This window comes from Andrena cerasifolii, chromosome 1 (genome assembly GCF_050908995.1).
Source record: "Andrena cerasifolii isolate SP2316 chromosome 1, iyAndCera1_principal, whole genome shotgun sequence".
In the NCBI taxonomy this organism is placed as follows: domain Eukaryota; kingdom Metazoa; phylum Arthropoda; class Insecta; order Hymenoptera; family Andrenidae; genus Andrena; species Andrena cerasifolii.
The window spans coordinates 5180142-5198317 of record NC_135118.1 but is presented as its reverse complement, the minus strand read 5'-3'; the positions used below and the strand labels follow the sequence as shown (position 1 = coordinate 5198317).

The 18176-nt window shown below is 37.4% G+C and overlaps 1 protein-coding gene across 4 annotated transcripts in view; it reads left to right on the top strand.

The window, feature by feature from the left end:
• Cad87a (cadherin 87A) overlaps nucleotides 1-18176 on the top strand; it is a 524042-nt gene that overhangs the window by 467559 nt on the left and 38307 nt on the right. For all 4 annotated transcript variants that reach the window (XM_076830027.1, XM_076830034.1, XM_076830056.1 and 1 more), the window contains one exon: nucleotides 13271-13528. In XM_076830027.1, the coding sequence (XP_076686142.1) occupies nucleotides 13271-13528 (258 nt within the window). The remainder of the gene's footprint in view (nucleotides 1-13270; nucleotides 13529-18176) is intronic.

Sequence of the window (18176 nt, the reverse complement as noted above, 5' to 3'; positions counted from 1 at the left end):
TATTATGAATGGTATAAAGAGTGATAGGAAGTAGCAGAAATAATTTTAAATTATTTCTGCTACTTCGTAGCACTATTTATACCATTCATAATAATAATCTAAAGAGTGATAGGAAGTAGCAGAAATAATTTAAAATTATTGAAAATTGTATACCGAGTGATAGAATGTACCAAAAATAATTTAAAATTATTAGAAATACTATAATAGATGATAGGAAGTAGCATATATAATTTAAAATTATTATGAATAATATAAAGAGTGCTAGGAAGTAGCAGAAATAATTTAAAATTATTATGAATGGTATAAAGAGTGATAGGAAATAGCAGAAATAATATAAAATTATTGTGATTGGCATAAAGAGTGATAGGATGTAGCAGAAATAATTTAAAATTATTAAAAATGGTATAATAGATGATAGGAAGTAGCATAAATAATTTAAAATTATTAAAAATGGTATATCGAGTGATAGGAAATAGCAGAAATAATATAAAATTATTAAAAATGGTATGAGTGGCGGGAAGTAGCAGAAATAATTTAAAATTATTAAAAATAGTATAGTGAGTGATAGGAAGTAGCAGAAATAGGTAAGTAATTTAAAATTATTAAAAATAGTATAAACGAGTGCTAGGAAGTAGCAGAAATAATTTAAAAATCTTACGAATGTATAATTAGTACAGGGAAGTAGTATGACTAATAAAAAATGATTGAAAATGGTATAATTAGTAATAGGAGGTAGTAATAATAATGAAACATTATTAAAAACGTATGCATTATCCAGAATAATTATTACCTGACTCGCAATTAAGCCACCGCACAGTGGTTCGAGTATACTACATGCTAGCTGGACAAAATTATTTTTTCGCGGTATTGGGTTTATATGAGGTTCAAATTGTATCACAGTTTATTATTTCACCAAAAATATCAATAAAATAAAAATATGACTAATTCAATAAAGGAAAAAGAACAAAACGACAGTACATATTGTACTTTAACTATATATTTAACATATTGCACTATAATTATCAGTTATGACTCACCTAACATAAAATGGCTATTAAAACAATATTTTACTATATGTTCCACGTCGTTCCACGCAACAAGGGTTGAATGTAGGGAAAGTAGAGACTTTCTAGTTTTTTTTTAATCACATGATCGATCTGCAAAAATTTGCAAAACTATATTTTGTGAATTTTTTTCGAGTTGCGACGCTCGGCAGGAGGGATAGCACAGTTGTTATATTTCAGACTCTATACGTATTATAGATTAACTATAACTATAAGTGTGCTTTATAACTATTAATTTCTTGTTAATTACATTACATTATAGAGTCTGAAATATAACAACAGTGCTATCTCTTCTGCCGAGCGTCGCACTCGAAAAAAATTCACAAAATATAGTTTTGCAAATTTTTGCAGATCGATCGTGTGATTAAAAAAAAACTAGAAAGTCTCTACTTTCCGTACATTCAACCCTTGTTGCGTGGAACGACGTGGAACATATAGCAAAACACTGTTTTAATAGCCATTTTATATTAGGTGAGTAAACTGTGGCTCGAAATTTTTTTAAAACTCCACAGAAATCTCAGAAATTACAGGAATAAACATAATGTTGCAACGGATAATTATAGTTAAAGTACAATACTGTCGTTCTGTTCTTTTTCCTTTATTGAATTAGTCATATTTTTATTTTATTGATATTTTTAGTGAAATAATAAACTGTGGTACGAATCAGGTTTGTTTCTAACAATTTGAACCCCATATAAACCCAATACCGCGAAAAAATAATTTTGTCCAACTAACATGTAGTATGCTCGAACCACTGTGCACTACAACTTACAATTAGTTACCCACGGTTTTGTGTTCGCGTAAGCTTTATCCGATTTTCTCGCAGACTTTGTAATACTGATCATTATCCGTACAGTATTATATATGTTGTGCACTAACTCTGTGAAATTAGAACCAAATCGATATCCCCAACCGCGGGCATTACCCTTGAAACAGAATTTATGTAGATTCTCCGTGCATGCGCTATTGCAATCGCATTAATGAGCTCGGCGATGGCGAGGGTCAAAAAAGAGACACGACCGTGGTTTCCATTTGGTCGAACTGTAATTCCCTTTGCGCACCGTGCTATACTGGCTGTAGGTTGACGAGAAATTCGATCATGAACTGTTTATGACGTTCTCATTATAGCGGCCATTAATTACGTGATCTATAATGACGATTCCCGATAAGCTGGTAATGGGAACCGCGACGATCCGTTTCTTTGGCAAATGCATCACGATAACAGAGCAATGGGATGCAATATGTACTGGGTGATCCAGAATTTTCATAACAGATAGGGCTAATATGTTCTAAGAGTAAAACTAGAAAACGAATTCTATATAGATATAGATTTATAAATGCTTTAGTGGACCGCATTAATAAAAGTGGGAAATTAAAAGAAACGATAGAGACTTGCTCTTAACAAGTTAAAGGACAGAATAGGTCCACGATATTACTTTAACCCTTCGGGCTCACCCGGGGTGTTTCGCGCCCCAGGTAAATTTTTTCCAGAAGTATATGTCTTTGCCAATATTTCGTAAATTTCTTGTAAATTAGATCTTGATAATAAAATTTTAAAATTTTGTGAAGTTTAACAAACGTTGCTTTTTTCCACAACTGTTTTTTTCAACTACAAATTTCAGCTAATTAAGATTTACATTTCTGGAAGTAGATTACTAGAGCGTGATTGTATGAGTATTGCGAATGTACAATTACTACTGAAAAGTTGAAAGATTAAAAATTACGAAAATGGTAACTGAAAGATGACGCTGGGGTGCAATGAACCCCATGTGGCCAATTTGTGATTATAAGCAGGTGTTACCACGAAGGGTTAATCGTTTTATGAGGGTTATATTTATTACTGGAAATTACTAAAAGTGATCAATGTACTTTCTGTTAATCCTTTAGTATTAATAATCTATTTTAAAATATCGATTCTTCTTGTAAATACAGTAACAACATCAAGGCGAAATTGAAATATTGATTTCATTGAATTTCTTAGTTTTAGTTGTGCTTGCATTAGTGCACGACGTACATTTATTGATTCTTGTTGAGTAAACGTTTTCGAAGTTGCACATGTGAAAACTAATGACTTGGATCTATCTCGAGACACCTTCGATATGAAACAATTAGCTTTAATAATCGAAATAGCAGAAATAATGCTAATAATAATAGTTACTTAAATTTTTAATTTATTTTGATCTTGTACTTTCTCAAAACCAAGGCCATTATTTCCTCTTAATATTTTTGCTGTAACTTTTAGTTGAAGAATTTATGAAACGCGTTTATTAATTTTACTCGCGAAATATACTAGTTGATCTTAGTCGAAAAGTTCTACGACACCCAGTATACTCACCAGCTGATACGTACCTCGTTACGTTTCCCATTTAGTTATTAATGCTACCCGATAGGGCGTCGAAACGAATATCGAAGAACGTGGACGTTTACCAAACACGCTACCAACAAATTCAGCGACACGCGAGCCACGTGAACAGAGTGAGATTCCTTTTCGTAAAAACATTAAGCATATTAGCTCAGTCCAATTCTGAACTCCCGCTGTGGTTACATTTATTCGAACGCATTTGCACGCTGATTTGATTAAACTGGGAAATCGTTCTGCGCACTGTTATTTACAAATTATTATGGAAGCACATTTTCAAGTGTACCTGTTAAAAACCACCGTCCATTTAATTGAAAAATATACAGCAAGTCATAAAGTACCATTAAAGCACTAAGTAATCACTGTAGAATTTTGAAATCGAAACGCTCGACAATAAAATTGTCGAGGAAAATGAGGGAAGTGCCTATTTGCTCTCCACATTAGCTTCGATTAATCAACAGTTTTATTAACGATAAAACCATTTTTCATCGATCGTAACAAACTAGTATTTCGTTGCAATAAAGTAAAGTAATTGATATTCTGATTAATATCACCGACTTCCATTGAATTAAACCAACAATGGAAATTTTCAAGCTGTTTACACTGATGATTTAATTCATTTTAACTTACCAGAATATCATCTGGTAACTGAATGGTTGTAATTACTTCGTGTGTTTATTGAAATCTTGAGCGAGTTTTGCGCAGAAATATAAAATAAAAACTTTTTTAACTGTTAAAGATTTGTATGCAATAAAAATATACATTTAGAGATCTCGAAATTTGACAAGTTATAAATTATCATTCTCCCATACTCGCAGCATATGTGACTGTATCCCCTTGGTGCCCATAGATTTAACACGATAGATAAGTCTAATTAACCCTCGCCATGCAAATACTGGATTCGAATGGCTTCAAGCCTTGTATTAAATTATATATGCAGACATGTAAAAATATGAGTTTTAAGGGGACTAACATAAGTGGACAGAAATGGCTCAAGTATTTTCTGCGAATTAATTACAAAGAGATGAAAGCAAGCACAGACTTTTCATTTTATACAATGCTTATTACTATCGCGTAGAGTAAAAGAAGATTTCTTTGTCTACATATTTATTTTATAAATAGCGCCACATGATGTTGATTATACAGTGGTTTAGAAAAAGTGTCTTTGGTTTTACCCTGATATTGAGCTTAAAAAAAAATACAATAGTTTCGGTGGAATATGTTTTTCCTACCTGCAATTCTGGAGGGGCCTCTAAAAAAGGGATTAAACCAAAATTATTAAAATAGCGATTCGGAGAAGGCGATTTGTACGAGAAATGTCGATTTTCGAGGTGCAAAGATGGCTGTTTTTTATCTCGAAAACTAGAGCATTTACACTTTATGCCGAGGCACACTCCAAAACAAGAACATATTTTGAACACGCTGAAAAAATTTAAAGTCGCTCCGAACCTCGAATTTTTCGCAGTCGGGCCAAAACCGCAGGAAAAACGCGTACATATCAGACAACTGTACGGCCGTCATATGCATGTGCATATATATTATCAACAAAAAAAATTATATCACTTATAGTGTTAATAAATATTACCCAAAAATACTGGCCACAATTTGTATCCATCTCCCTGTAATTAATTCGCAAAAAATGAATGAAAAAGTTAATGAGAACTCTTATTCTTTATGAAAAGAAACTAAAACCCCATTGATGAGGTTTTACCTTACCCCAAAGCCCCAAAAGATGAGGTCCAGTTTCTTTCATAAAGAATAAGTTTCCTTCTTTATTCTAAAGAATAAGAGATTAACTTCAATTTACGTCCGGTCCGAAACTACACATTTTGTGAACGTCTGCAGCGTCATATATAATGCATATTTTTGACCAAACAAACATTTTTTTTTTAAAGCTTATTCTGTTAATAACCTTCACGCAAAAGAACAAGTCTCAGTTTCAGTTTGTTCCTTTGTAATTAATAGAAACAGAAATGCTTCGTTTTAGACAGTAACCACTGCCTAGTACCCTTAAACTTTCTTTCGACCACCGCTGTAAAACACAATTTCCGAGTTAAGACGATCAAAGAAAACCCTCACCCCCGTAACGCCTGAAAGCACAAGATTCCCAAGCCACCTGTATAATGCAAACAAGTCAAACAACTAGAGATCCCTATTTCACGTGTACTTAAATACACGTGTACACGTGTATTAAACGTATCCGTACCTGAATCCGTGTATCTTTTAGTACACGGGTACCCGTGCACTATTTCACGTGTATTTAAATACACGTGAATTTAGATACACGTGTATTTAAATACACGTGAATTTAGATACACGTGTATTTATAAATACACGTATATTAACGTATCCGTATTTTGATTCGTCTGATTTTTAATATCTGTAGATATCCCAGAACTCTGAGGGATTGCGAAATTCGTAAAAGAATTAATGTATTTAAATATATTTACTAGAATAATATGCGGAAAGTATGGTTTCACAAATTTTCAGATTGTAACTAATAACACAGTTATAAAATTAACAAGATTTATTTAATCGATTACCTATTTTGATACAAAAAATTAAGGCGTTACTGGTAATAAGCGAGTTTCTCTTTAGACGCAACGATAATCCATAAAATTGAAAAACATCACTCGGTTTTATTACACTTATCGCTTAAGTGGCCGCCATTGCCCATTCTCCCGCAGTTAATGCCCAATTCTGATCAAAATAAACAAATACGTTGATACAGGTGTATTTAAGTACACGTGAAATAGTGCACGGGTACCCGTGTCTTTTCGCTACACGTACCATACCGTGGTCTCTACAAACAACTGAGAGGTCTGCAAAACAATATAGCACGCCACGCAGGTGTATAAGTCCCACCTTACACCGCGGCAGCAACAAAAATCCTATCAACCCCATTCGCAAGAAGCGAAGCACTGATTGCGCTCGTAAAGTCGCAGGCCCGGCGATTAAACCTCCACGACCGGGCAATTATCGCCTCGGCTTCTTCCAGCCACGTGCGACCGCCAGGTGGCAGTCTAATAAGCCGCCCCGGTCACAGAGCAATTCGCCCCGAAAACCCATCGCCCTCGGGGAACGCCTCGTCGCGATCGCGTCGATAAACGCTGTCGCGAAGCAGGCTAATCGTGCGCAGGCTGTTCGCTGCTCGTATCGCGACCGTGTCGAAATAAAAGCGCAAAGAGGAACGGAGCACGGCCCTGTCGGGCGGTTTTATCCGGTTGGATCGCGATGCCGTGCACGTAGACCCCGATACACGGCGGGCGAAGGTGACAGGCTTGCTCAGCGGCCCACGGGCGAGCCGGGACGACGGGTAGGGGTTGGCCGGTGCATTGTGCCCCTCGAAAACGGCTCGACTGTCCCGTTCTTCCGTCTGCCGGCGACAGGAAGCTCAGGAATGAGCCGAGAATTATCTGGACACGCGAAGGTGGAGTAGGCAGAAGGAAGGAAGGGAGGAGCGAGCGGATAAGGGACGAGCAGAGAGCCCGGGGAGATAGCGGGGAAAAAGAGAAGCAAGCAAAAGGATGGGAGCAGAAAGGAGTCGCGTGACTGTGCCACTTCCGCCGAGAAGGAGAGCCTCCAAGGTTAGCCAGACGCAACCACCGAGTGCGGGCACACACACAGTCACGCGTGTGTACCACCAGAAGAGGGATACGAAGAAGCGCGATGAGACGTGAACGCATGTGTGCGGACGTGAAAGGAAGTCCTTCTGGTCTGTCAAGCCGAAATTACCGTGGTATTATGAGTGGCGATGTATCCGGGACGGCGACGCGCATGATAAGCCCTCGCAACGTATTCGGATCCTTGACCCGCCCTGCTGAATTGCAGTCATTATGCTGGATTGCACGGTTCTGTCATTTCTTGTTTCCTGTTACCCCCGCGGGCCTGCAACCGGGTGGCTCTTTCATCTCCCACTTTTATGTTTCGCTGGGGTCGAATGGCGCGGTTGAATGCACGCGGCAAGCTGCGTATCGGGGGTTTCGAGAGTGTTTTGCGGAATATTAGCCGCCTGACGCGGTTAATAATTTCAATGGGTCCGGATTTACTTGAACAGCGTCCTGGCGGAAGTCTCTGCCGCGCTGGGGATACGCGAAATGGGGATAGCAGTGAATACCGTATTGCAAAGCGTTTCTTCTTTTTAACATGCGGGCATTCTGCGATAATATGGTTAACCGCGCGTAATTACGATGTTGCGCAAACATTTATGCTGATTTATGCCTTTGTATTTAGCTGCGGTAAACGGGGATGCACCGGCGAGTAGCAAGGTTCCAGTTGAGTCAGGCTGGAGTCGGTGGAAGATAGGCTCGAACTACTGCGAGCCTGAAGTTTCGAAGTGAGATCGCGTGGCATTTTTATGTTCGATGTTAAGTTCTATTTTCTTGTAAAGCAGAACTACTTTCGACGATACAGTGGCTCGCATTAATATTCGGACACTTTTCAAAATCGCATAACTTTTTTAGAATTGGTCCAAACCACTTGAGTTTTTTTCAGAAGCTAGAAGGATTAGTTTGCTAACTGACGCGTTTCGTCGTTTTGAAAAAAATAATGTATTTGGTTGGAATAGCGAAAGGAATAGTAAAGGTCGATTTTTAAACTTTTCTTTGTGAGCTTGTAATGAAAATTCAAAAAACCCGTTTGTGGATTGCAGTAAGTTGAATACGTGTCCAAAATTTTATCAAAATCGGTTAACGTTGCTCCGAGCTACAAACGTTTAAAGATCGCAGAATAAGGTCGAGAATCGCGAAAATTCCCGAAATCAGCGATCCTCGACAATTTTTTCTGCTGAATAGGAAAGCCGCCAGGTATGGGAAAAGTCAGCAAGGGTGTTGAGATGACGTTACGCGAGACAGCTTATAACTGTGAAAGTTGTAAACATTTTAAATCACCCTTTATTATTTTAAACAGCCAAAAGATGGATAAAAGTGTATACAAAGCACATATATTGTATTTTATTCGTCGAAAAAAATACAATTTTTATGTTGAAAAATACGATTTCATCGATTTCTTGTATGAAAAATATTTTTTATCTTTTTTTAAAGAATTTATCTCGAAAATCTGCTGCCTACTCATCGTAGGGAATGGTTTTCTGCATCTCTCATTCAATTTTCATCCAAATCGTTGGAACGGTTTTCGAGATTTTATGTTCACCATCAAACGGTGCACCGCGTACACGCCTTTACGTTTTTACTCACAACTTTTATGTACATAGAGATATTTAGACTTGTCCTTTATGGTTTTAAAGCTCATAGAATAACGATTAAAATTATAAAAAACGTTCTCTCTACAGTTATTTATCACTTTACAATTTGCGTTTGAAAAAGGCCTTTTTTAGGGCTATCGAGGGTAACCTACCCCCTTAAGACTATTTCAGCTTCAGAACATCGATTATTTTTTTTGTTTACTGATTTTGAAAGTCTTATCCTTTATGAACACTTTAAACAAAATTTCACGAAGAAATTCAAATAATTGTAGCAGCGAACGTAATTAAGTGCACCGCCGAGTAACGACCTCGCTCAGTGGTATTGGCATAGGGGACTTAACTTTGAAGCCGTCTTGCTCGAAACACCATTTTCAGACACGGTGTACATCATAACTCTTGAACCAATGAATATTTTCACTTGAAATTTTTAGTGGACGTGTAGAATTCCTTCATCTACAGAGTGGAATTCTCGCATCAACATTGGATGTTTGTAAAACATTTTATAACTGATTAAAGACGACTTTTTTCCGTAAAAATGTGGGGAAAAAATTGTTTCGTGTGTAACTCACACAATTTTTATTCAAATTCATCGGCAAAGTTCCACTCTGTAGATTTTGGTGCATAAGGTACTCACCCCAAAGTATTTTGCTTTCACATGATTGGCTCACCTGAATCGATGCACGATGGATCTATGTCGAAAATAAGTAAATAATGGGCCTTAATAACAGAGATATTTACATGTAAATTATTAAAAATTTCATAGTGGCCGTGGGGTTTTAGTGGGAAAAAAACCCCCAACTACCCTGGCGCCCGCGGGAAATTCCCTTCTGGAGGCGTCGGGGTGCCTTTTGAAGATGTCTACACGGTAAAAAAATACTTTATAAATTTTCGTTTTTAAATTATTTGTTTTTATTAATTTTTTTTATAATTTTTTTTTCCTATTTGGGGAAATCTTCAAAAGGCATCCCGACTCCTTCAGAGAGGAATCCCCCGGGGCACCACGGTAGTTGGGATTTTTACCTATTAAAACCCTCCGGCCACTATAAAATTTTTAATAATTTCCATGTAAATATCTCTATTATTAAGCCCCATGGCCAGAAACGCTCGGACACCTATTTACTTATTTTCGACATAGACCCAGCGTGCCAGGGCTCATCAAAATCGGTGTCTACCACATGGTGTCCTCCCCTTGTAAGTAGTCTTTATCATACCGATTTTTTTTTTAAAGCCACAGTTTGTTTTTAATCATTAAAAAACACTCATTAAATTTCTCTCAGAAGAGCAGAAGCGAATATCCAGATAGCACACGTCGTCTATAAACCGTCTTTAAGAAGTCCGGACTTCTTGAAAGTCTGAAAGACGTCTTAAAGACCGCTTATAGACGTCTTGAAAGTCTGAAAGACGTCTTAAAGACGGCTTGTAGACGACGTTTGTTATGTGGGTATTCGCTTCTGCTCCTCTGAGAGAAATTTAATGAGTTTTTTTTAATGATTAAAAACAAACTGTGGCATTAAAAAAGAAATCGGTATGCTAAAGACTACTTAGATATAGATGCGAGGAATAATCAAGCCATTTCATTCAAATCGGTTTTGTATACAGATGACGTCTGTATACAGACGTCTTGAAAGTCTGAAAGACGGCTTATAGACGTCTTGAAAGTCTGAAAGACGTCTTAAAGACGCCGTGTGCTATCTGAGTATAGGTAGAGACGTCCATTTCTGACTAACCGGAACGTCTTTAAAACGTCTTACAGACGCCTTTGTTACCAATTCCCCTTGTAAGTTCAAAAACCTTTTTGGTGGCGATTGTAACATCGGCAGTCGGACCGGTACAGAAGCGAATAGTGACAAAGAAGATTAATAATATTGTCTCGTTTGCATGGAATCCCATAGCACAGCAGAAGCAAATAAAATAAAAAATGGGTGCACTATCCTAAACCTAAGGATTGATGCCAGCAAAAACCTTTTCCATTTCTGCCACAATGGCGCCACCGCATAATTATTTATAAATTTCACCCTTTATTATTACATTAAAAATCAATAAATACTTTAATCTTGTAAAGTTAAATTTGTGCTACTATCGACTCCACTTCCTCCGCTTCTCATTTCTTATTAATACCCGGAATATTACTTGACATACAGCGAAACTGTCGTGGCTCATTTTCGTAAAAAAAAAAAACTGTTGTAACTGCAATAGTTTTTGCGTAAGCGTGCTCCAAAGTCACAGTGTTACTACCACCCCCCGGTCTACCCTACCTACTCGCGACGCAATTCGGAACGAAAATTTATCGAAAGCCTCATCGTCCCATTCAAGTTTCGCATAGTTGCACCTCTCATCGCATAGAGCGACGTTCCCCCTGAACGGTTCCCGGTTTTTCCACGGCTCGTTATTTTCCCCACGTTGTACACGTACGACCGTGCACACTGCACAATTAGGTCGCCGTCGCTCGAGATTCACTTCGACCCGAGCCACCGTCTGACTTACCCTGCGCATACATGAAAGAGCATGGCGCACGTTCCAGGGTACGAACTTCCTACAGAAGTTTTGCTGTCCTCAAAGAAGCCTTTGGATTCGGTCGCGAACGTGCTCAAGCCCGTACGTGAGAAACCTAGCCGGAGTTACGTAGCCCTCTCCTCCGCGGGATCGATCATTCGCGGATCGATCTCGGGCCCCCGAAACGGATATCGCCCCGGACGGTCGTAGGATGGAAGTTCGGAGCTCGAACGGGCCGTTTAACTTCTCAGGGAATTCGCGTTCGATAATACTTCTGCGGCATAATTTTCGCATTGAAATTTCTGAAACTTCTCTCCCACGCGATAAGGACGTTCCACGACGTCGGGATATATCTGCCGGGCAATTCCCTGGACGTGAAATAAGAAAGTTGCGTCGATGTACAGGAAAAAAGAAAGGAAGCCAGCCCGGGTACATTTATCGCGGGAGCCCCTCGTAACACGGGTACGGGCATTTTTTTATCCTGCCGATATTTTTTTGCCCTCTTCGCTTTTCTGTTGCCAAGATGGTAAAATGGGCTTCGCAGGAGTATCAGAAGAACTCCTTAAGGAAGTCTCTGCCGTGCCACGAAAGCTTAAACATAAACACAGTGTTTAACGCGGGGCAAGTTTGAAAGGCGCTGTTTTTGATGCACGAGCCAAAAAAAGTCTGTTCGTTAAACTTTCAAACTTCCTAAACGAGATGCCACTCTCTGCAGCCAGCTCTTCCTTGAGCCGCGCCCGGGCTTGGTTTCCTCTCAATTAATGCTCATTATCTCGGATTATTCTTGGGGAGGATCCTTACTTCGAGTTTCAGCTAGAGGGTAATCCCAAGGGAAACATAATTATTTATACTTCGCTGATTTACATTTTTCATGGCTCGATGGTGATTGAGTGGCGGCGAACATTTTGCAGAGGCTCGAGAAGAAGAGGCAGGGTTGTGGTACAGAGGGTGGTTTTTAAATATAGTAATAAACGTATTTAAAGAGTATTAAAAAAATAATAGTTTATATAACGCTGCGTTATAGTTTCAAATTTATTTTCGTCTGCTCTGAAGCGACTCCACAACGACTCATTTTTAAACATAATTATAATTTGTTAGGATTACCGATATGGGTTTGAAAATTCTCAACGTTAGCGAAAAGGTATTGAAACCTGTATAAAACTTAGAACTAATTTTTTACTAAATTAGACACAAACTCGCTATAACTTATGTAACTTAAATTAATAAGGCAATAATAAACAGTAAATTAAAGTTAGAATTACATATTCCAACAAAGAAATGTATACAATTTTTAATAGCATTTAAATTTGAAGATGTATTTCTTCTTAACGAAACTATTTTATTTTTGTAAAATAGACGATTTTTTTTTCCTGATAGTATGAGGTGGAAATTATTTATTTTCTTCTCATGTGTAGAGCATGTATTAGTGCATATATTGTATAAACACTGTACAAAAATATTAAAAAATAGCCGAGTTATTTGCTGTCCCGCGAAGCTCGTCCACCGTTACGCGCGTGAGTGATGCACCAAATTATAACGCCCAGATTCATCTGAAATTAAAAACATGGTGATGTTAGTGTTCCTTAATAAAATACCTACAATGTAGCATATAGATTTCAGAAAAAAAACTTTATTGCACAAATTACAGCAAGGAAATGAAAATTATTCATTTTCCACAAGACAAAACAAACTTAAAACATTTATTACACAAGAATGGGTTATCGCATACAAAAAAATGATATGCTAGATTGTAGCTAATATTATTAAGAATATACGTACCAAGTTTGAAATCAATCGGACAAATTGTTTTGGAGATATTTGGTCCACAGTTCGCGCGGAGGAGTTTCACGGGATAGCAAATAACTCGGCCATTTTTTAATATTTTTGTATAATATTTATACAATATACGCACTAATGCGTGCTCTACACATACAAAGTGAAGAAATAATTTTCAACCTCATAGTAGCTGCAAAAAAAATCGTCTAGTTTCGAGCGTCTCAGGGTGGCGTAAGCCCTTAAACATTCTTTCGACCTCTACTGTCCGCAACATTTTTCTTTCCACCCTCGCTCGGAATTCCTCGCACACCGAGTACTTTCCGTAGAGAAAATTGGTATACATGTCGTCCATTGTGAAACCTTCGACTGTTCTAGGAGAACGACACAATACGCTTCCGTGTCACGTTAGAAGACGAAGTACCCGCAGGACAGCAGCCGAACATCGTCGGTGTCGATGCATACGTGATCGTCCTGGACGAGAACGATAACCCTCCGCACTTCCTGGGCGTACCGTACGAGGCTGTGGCCGAGGAGGACCTTCCAGTTGGCTCGACAATTCTTCCTGGTATTAGAGTAATGGACCCTGACATGTTGGGCGACATTATAGATCTAACCTGCGTCCCTCAGCCACAGGTGAGTCATTAATACTTGTTAGACGACTAATATCACCCGAGAACCTATTGTCGGTGGACTTACACATCGAACTTCCCCTTACAAGGGATGTGGGCAAGGGCGGGGTCACCGATTCGGCTGAAATTTTGCATACAGTTAGTCCACCGTATGTATAATAATTTACTAAATGCGCGGAGCACATTATTCACGAGTTTCAGAGAAAAGGGAGTTCGAAAGTTCCGGTGTTTCCAGACACTCGATATATGCACTCTTCCGTGAACGTGAAACTGTAATTAAACTGCAGCGACAGCTCGACTGTAATTCACATAATTCCAAGCATATTTATATATTTTTATTTACATTTTATTATTGGGACGATTTGTTATTTAAACTTCTCTCATTCTTGTACGTATGTGGATTTTTTTCATTTCTTCAGATATCTTGAAATTATTCGAAGTTCCACGCGTCTTTTACCTTTTAAGTAAAGTTAGAAAACTCCACGTGCTTCGTAAATATTTATTAACTGTCTAATGTGTTTAACCTAACTTCTTTCTAAATGGTTAAAATATCCTATCTAAAACAATTAATTGTGATTGGTACGTTAATAATACATTACCTATCAGTATGCCTATTGCAAACAATTATATTTGGCTGTAAATAATGACAACAGGTATTAGTTTGGACGAAGGAAAATATGGACGGTACAAAGTAAATGATGAAACTTCACTTGTTTCAAAATGCTAGATGGGACATTAACTAAAGAGGGCAGTATAGAGGATCCCCCCATAAACATGACTCATGTATGAAAGAAGCTAATTCCCTTTAATTCACGAAAAAAGTTCTCACGCAAAGATTGTGAAATCAACTTTGCTAATTCCAATTGTATTCTCGTTCTCCGTTCGAACACTGATTCCTCTGTCACTTTTTATACTTGACATTCCTTTATTGGCCACAAATCAATTCAGTGCTCAGATTTTCAGCTTCGGTTTTAAGGAATTAGCGGGCGAGGCCTGTAGTTGACACAAAAACTTTTATAAGAGGGACATCTTCTGTTAAAAATTTCGTATGAAAATCCTTTTACGATGGAAAATAATAAAAACTTGGTAGAGACTAATTTAAACGAATGAAAGTCGGTAATAGATTAATAGCACATTCGCCAACCTGCACTAGTGGTATGAAACATTTTGTTTCAAGTCGACTTCATAGTTTTTTCTTATACAACGCCCGCTAATTCCTTAAAACCGAAGCTGAAAATCTGAGCACTCAATTGATTTGTGGCCAATAAAGGAATGTGAAGTATAAAAAGTGACAGAGGAATCAGTGTTCGAACGGAGAACGAGAATACAATTGGAATTAGCAAAGGTGATTTCACAATCTTTGCGTGAGAACTTTTTTCGTGAATTAAAGGGAATTAGCTTCTTTCATACATGAGTCATGTTTATGGGGGGGATTTCATCACTTTTTCCATAATTTGTAAATTTTTGTTGTGTTGATCTTATCAAGCTAATGTACCGCCGGTCACTCTCTAGAAAATTTCACCACAAAGAAAACGTACATATGCGAGGAAAGAAATTTATTACTTAATAAATTATAAATAAATTAACAATATTAAGTTTTGGCCTCGACTCGGCCACGATACTGTGCGTGGATTTTAACGTATGCGAATTTTACATGTTCGTTTACGTTAAACTCAGATATTTCTTTTCTTTTAATAAGTTTATTAAATATTTTCTAATTAATCCTACCTTCAACCTTGATTAAATATGTAAATTATGTTATACGTGTGGTAATACGTATTCAGTGGATTCGTGGCTTTTGTGTTAAATTCGAGTTTTCAGACATGTAGCAAACATACAAGAAGCAAACAGAGGATCGAAGCTGAATAAAATCGTGTAAACGTATGATTTCTTTTCATTGAATGACAGCCAAGTGACATTTATAAATTATGCTTTCGAGGCGACACCTACAGGCGTCAAGTGTAGGAGGAAAACGTCACGTCATAGCTCGTAATCTTAAAAGTATCTTTTTTATAACTATTAATTCAGAATAAATCTTATATCTTTTAGACAAATAGCTCGATACATTAAGTAAAACGACATATAGGTTCGAAAAAAAAAATGATTCGCTTAATCATGTAAAAACGCCGGGACTATGGCATAAAATAAGATAATAAGGCTAAAATAGCTCCGACGACCTGTCAATTTCGCTATCTTTCGTGTATAGAGACATGGTCGCTCAGTGGGCCTATGGGTAGAGGGGAAGGGGAAATTAGCTTCCAGACGCCACCGCGTCTGTTGATACGGCCCAAAATGTTGTTTGACCGTGCGACGTTTACGGGTGATTTAATGGACACTTAAAATAAATAGAAGAAGATGGAAATTGCAGGAATATTTCTTGGATGCCAGTCGTGGCTGTCGTGAGCGATAGAGCTGCCTTGTGTGAAAAGGCTTTTATTATCTTCACTTCTTCCTAGTGAAATTCAAAACTTCGCCGTTCACTGTGCAGGCAACTTGGCGCGTCAAAGTTTTAGGGCAAACTTTAGAACGCATGTTGGTTTTATCGATTCCGGTGACAGCGACAGCTAATGCTGTCGAATAATTCAGTAGCCATTCTAGACACGTATTTGGTACAAGCAATATTAAACTTAAAAATACTGTAAACAGATGCAATTATATTGCTCCCTCTAACGAGTCTCGATTTCTCGAAATAAACACTTCCTCATCCTTGCAGGTAATTACTCCACTTCGCTCGCGCCACTCCATTTGAATTTACTTTTCCCCAAATGCACACACCCTCCAGTTCCCTTTACAAACACATGGTTCTCGTGAAACATAAAATATTTCCTAAAACTAAAACCAGGAACACAATAATCTAAAAGATAAGGTAAAAGGGGGAGAGACGCCATAGGAGGAGAGACGCCATAGGAAAGGAAAGATTTATGTAGCGCGTAATTTGTTTGAGGAAAGTTTTGTGTGAACGCGGTTTCAGTGAATGTTGCAAGTAAAACAAAGACACAGTAAGGTAAGAAGTGGTTTTAATATGTTGTTTATTTTGTTCTTAGCCTGTTTAAAGTATATTTTGCTATTTCGGTTAATACCTAAGTATTTTTCAGCTGTATGGCGTCTGTCCCACACTATGTGGGAGAGATGGCTCTTTACGGACTTATATTTTTTGTTATCCACTTTTTTTATTTTTTTGACGAAAGACAAAAACATTGTGGTTATACTATATAATATTAGTGTACCTTTGAAATAACAAAGAAACGATTTAATTATATTGCATTTTTTTTTATTTATTATTCCTTTGTACAAAAAGTATGGCGTCTCTCCCCCTTTTACCCTACTATAAAGGTCTCAAATTTATGGACCTTAAAATGTTTAGAGAAACATTTTGACATCCCTGCATCGGCAATGAAATTTTTGAAAGTTCCAATATTCCTGATAATTAGTTTTTGCACTAATTTATAGAGGTTGCGAAATTCAGTCTGATTTGGATACGGTGGGTGGAAAATGAAATAATGCACTATAACTGTTTAACAATAACAACATATATTGAACGGCTAACGAAGTGAATACAAATAGCTTGTAAAAATAAAAAGTCTAAAGAAGTCCCGCGAGGTTCTGCCCTTTTTCGTCGGCGCACAGTGGCGCAGATCGGGGCGGAACGCGGCACAAAACATTTTCTGACTGAAATCATATATCTATCGTTAATTTTTACGCGTTCTTATGTTACATAAAAGTAAGTTCACAAGTTAAACGAAATAAATAAAATTGAATGAATTAAAATTACACTGTAGTAACGTAAAATTTAAAAAAAATTTATGAAAAATAAAAAAAAAATCTACGTTAATTAACCTGAATAAAATCTAGAGCCTCGACCTAGATTGAGTACGATGCTTAGGATGCTTGCTCGTATGACATGTTAAACATCAATGAACTCGTTACAGAATACAATAACATTTTAATAAATGTCACACGTGTAACTGTTATTAAATTAGCAATTATAACGTGACGTTGATAATTATGAATTGTTGGCGACCCTTCCGTCAAGCAAATGCCTCATTCATTCGGCAAACATTGTTAAAATAAATCTCATTCCGCAGCTTCCAGCGGACTATTATTTTAATTCCAAACGGGGTGTTATTTATTAACTCTTTTTACAATTTTGTACCCGCAGTAATTTCGCTGCTATCTCGTAGAATCCAGCGGGTTTAACGATATTAGTTAGTTCTGCGCGTTGAGCATTTAAAAATTCTCAAGACGTGCATTCACGAGATAGCTACATTTAATATCATTTAAGGCTACTTAATATTCCCCGCACTTCTCGAGCAGTCCAGCTGCCATTAAAAATTCTTTCTTGTCGACGAATAATACGTTTCTCACATAATCTGATCGTCCCTGTCACGCCAACCACCGGCATCGCGCTTAATCTTTAGCAGAGAGAAGTTGTTGAATTTTTCATTCTAAAATTTCCTGCCAATCTATTATAAAGGATAAGCCACCAAGACTGAAAATCTCCAACGATTCTGAATGACTGATGCTGACGAACGATGAACTTTCTTTCAACCACCACTGCAGCTGATGCAAAGAGTTAATTATATTATTAAATATGTAATGTATAACAATATTCACAACAAAAGTATGCTAGCTTAAAATTTCTATCCTTTTTT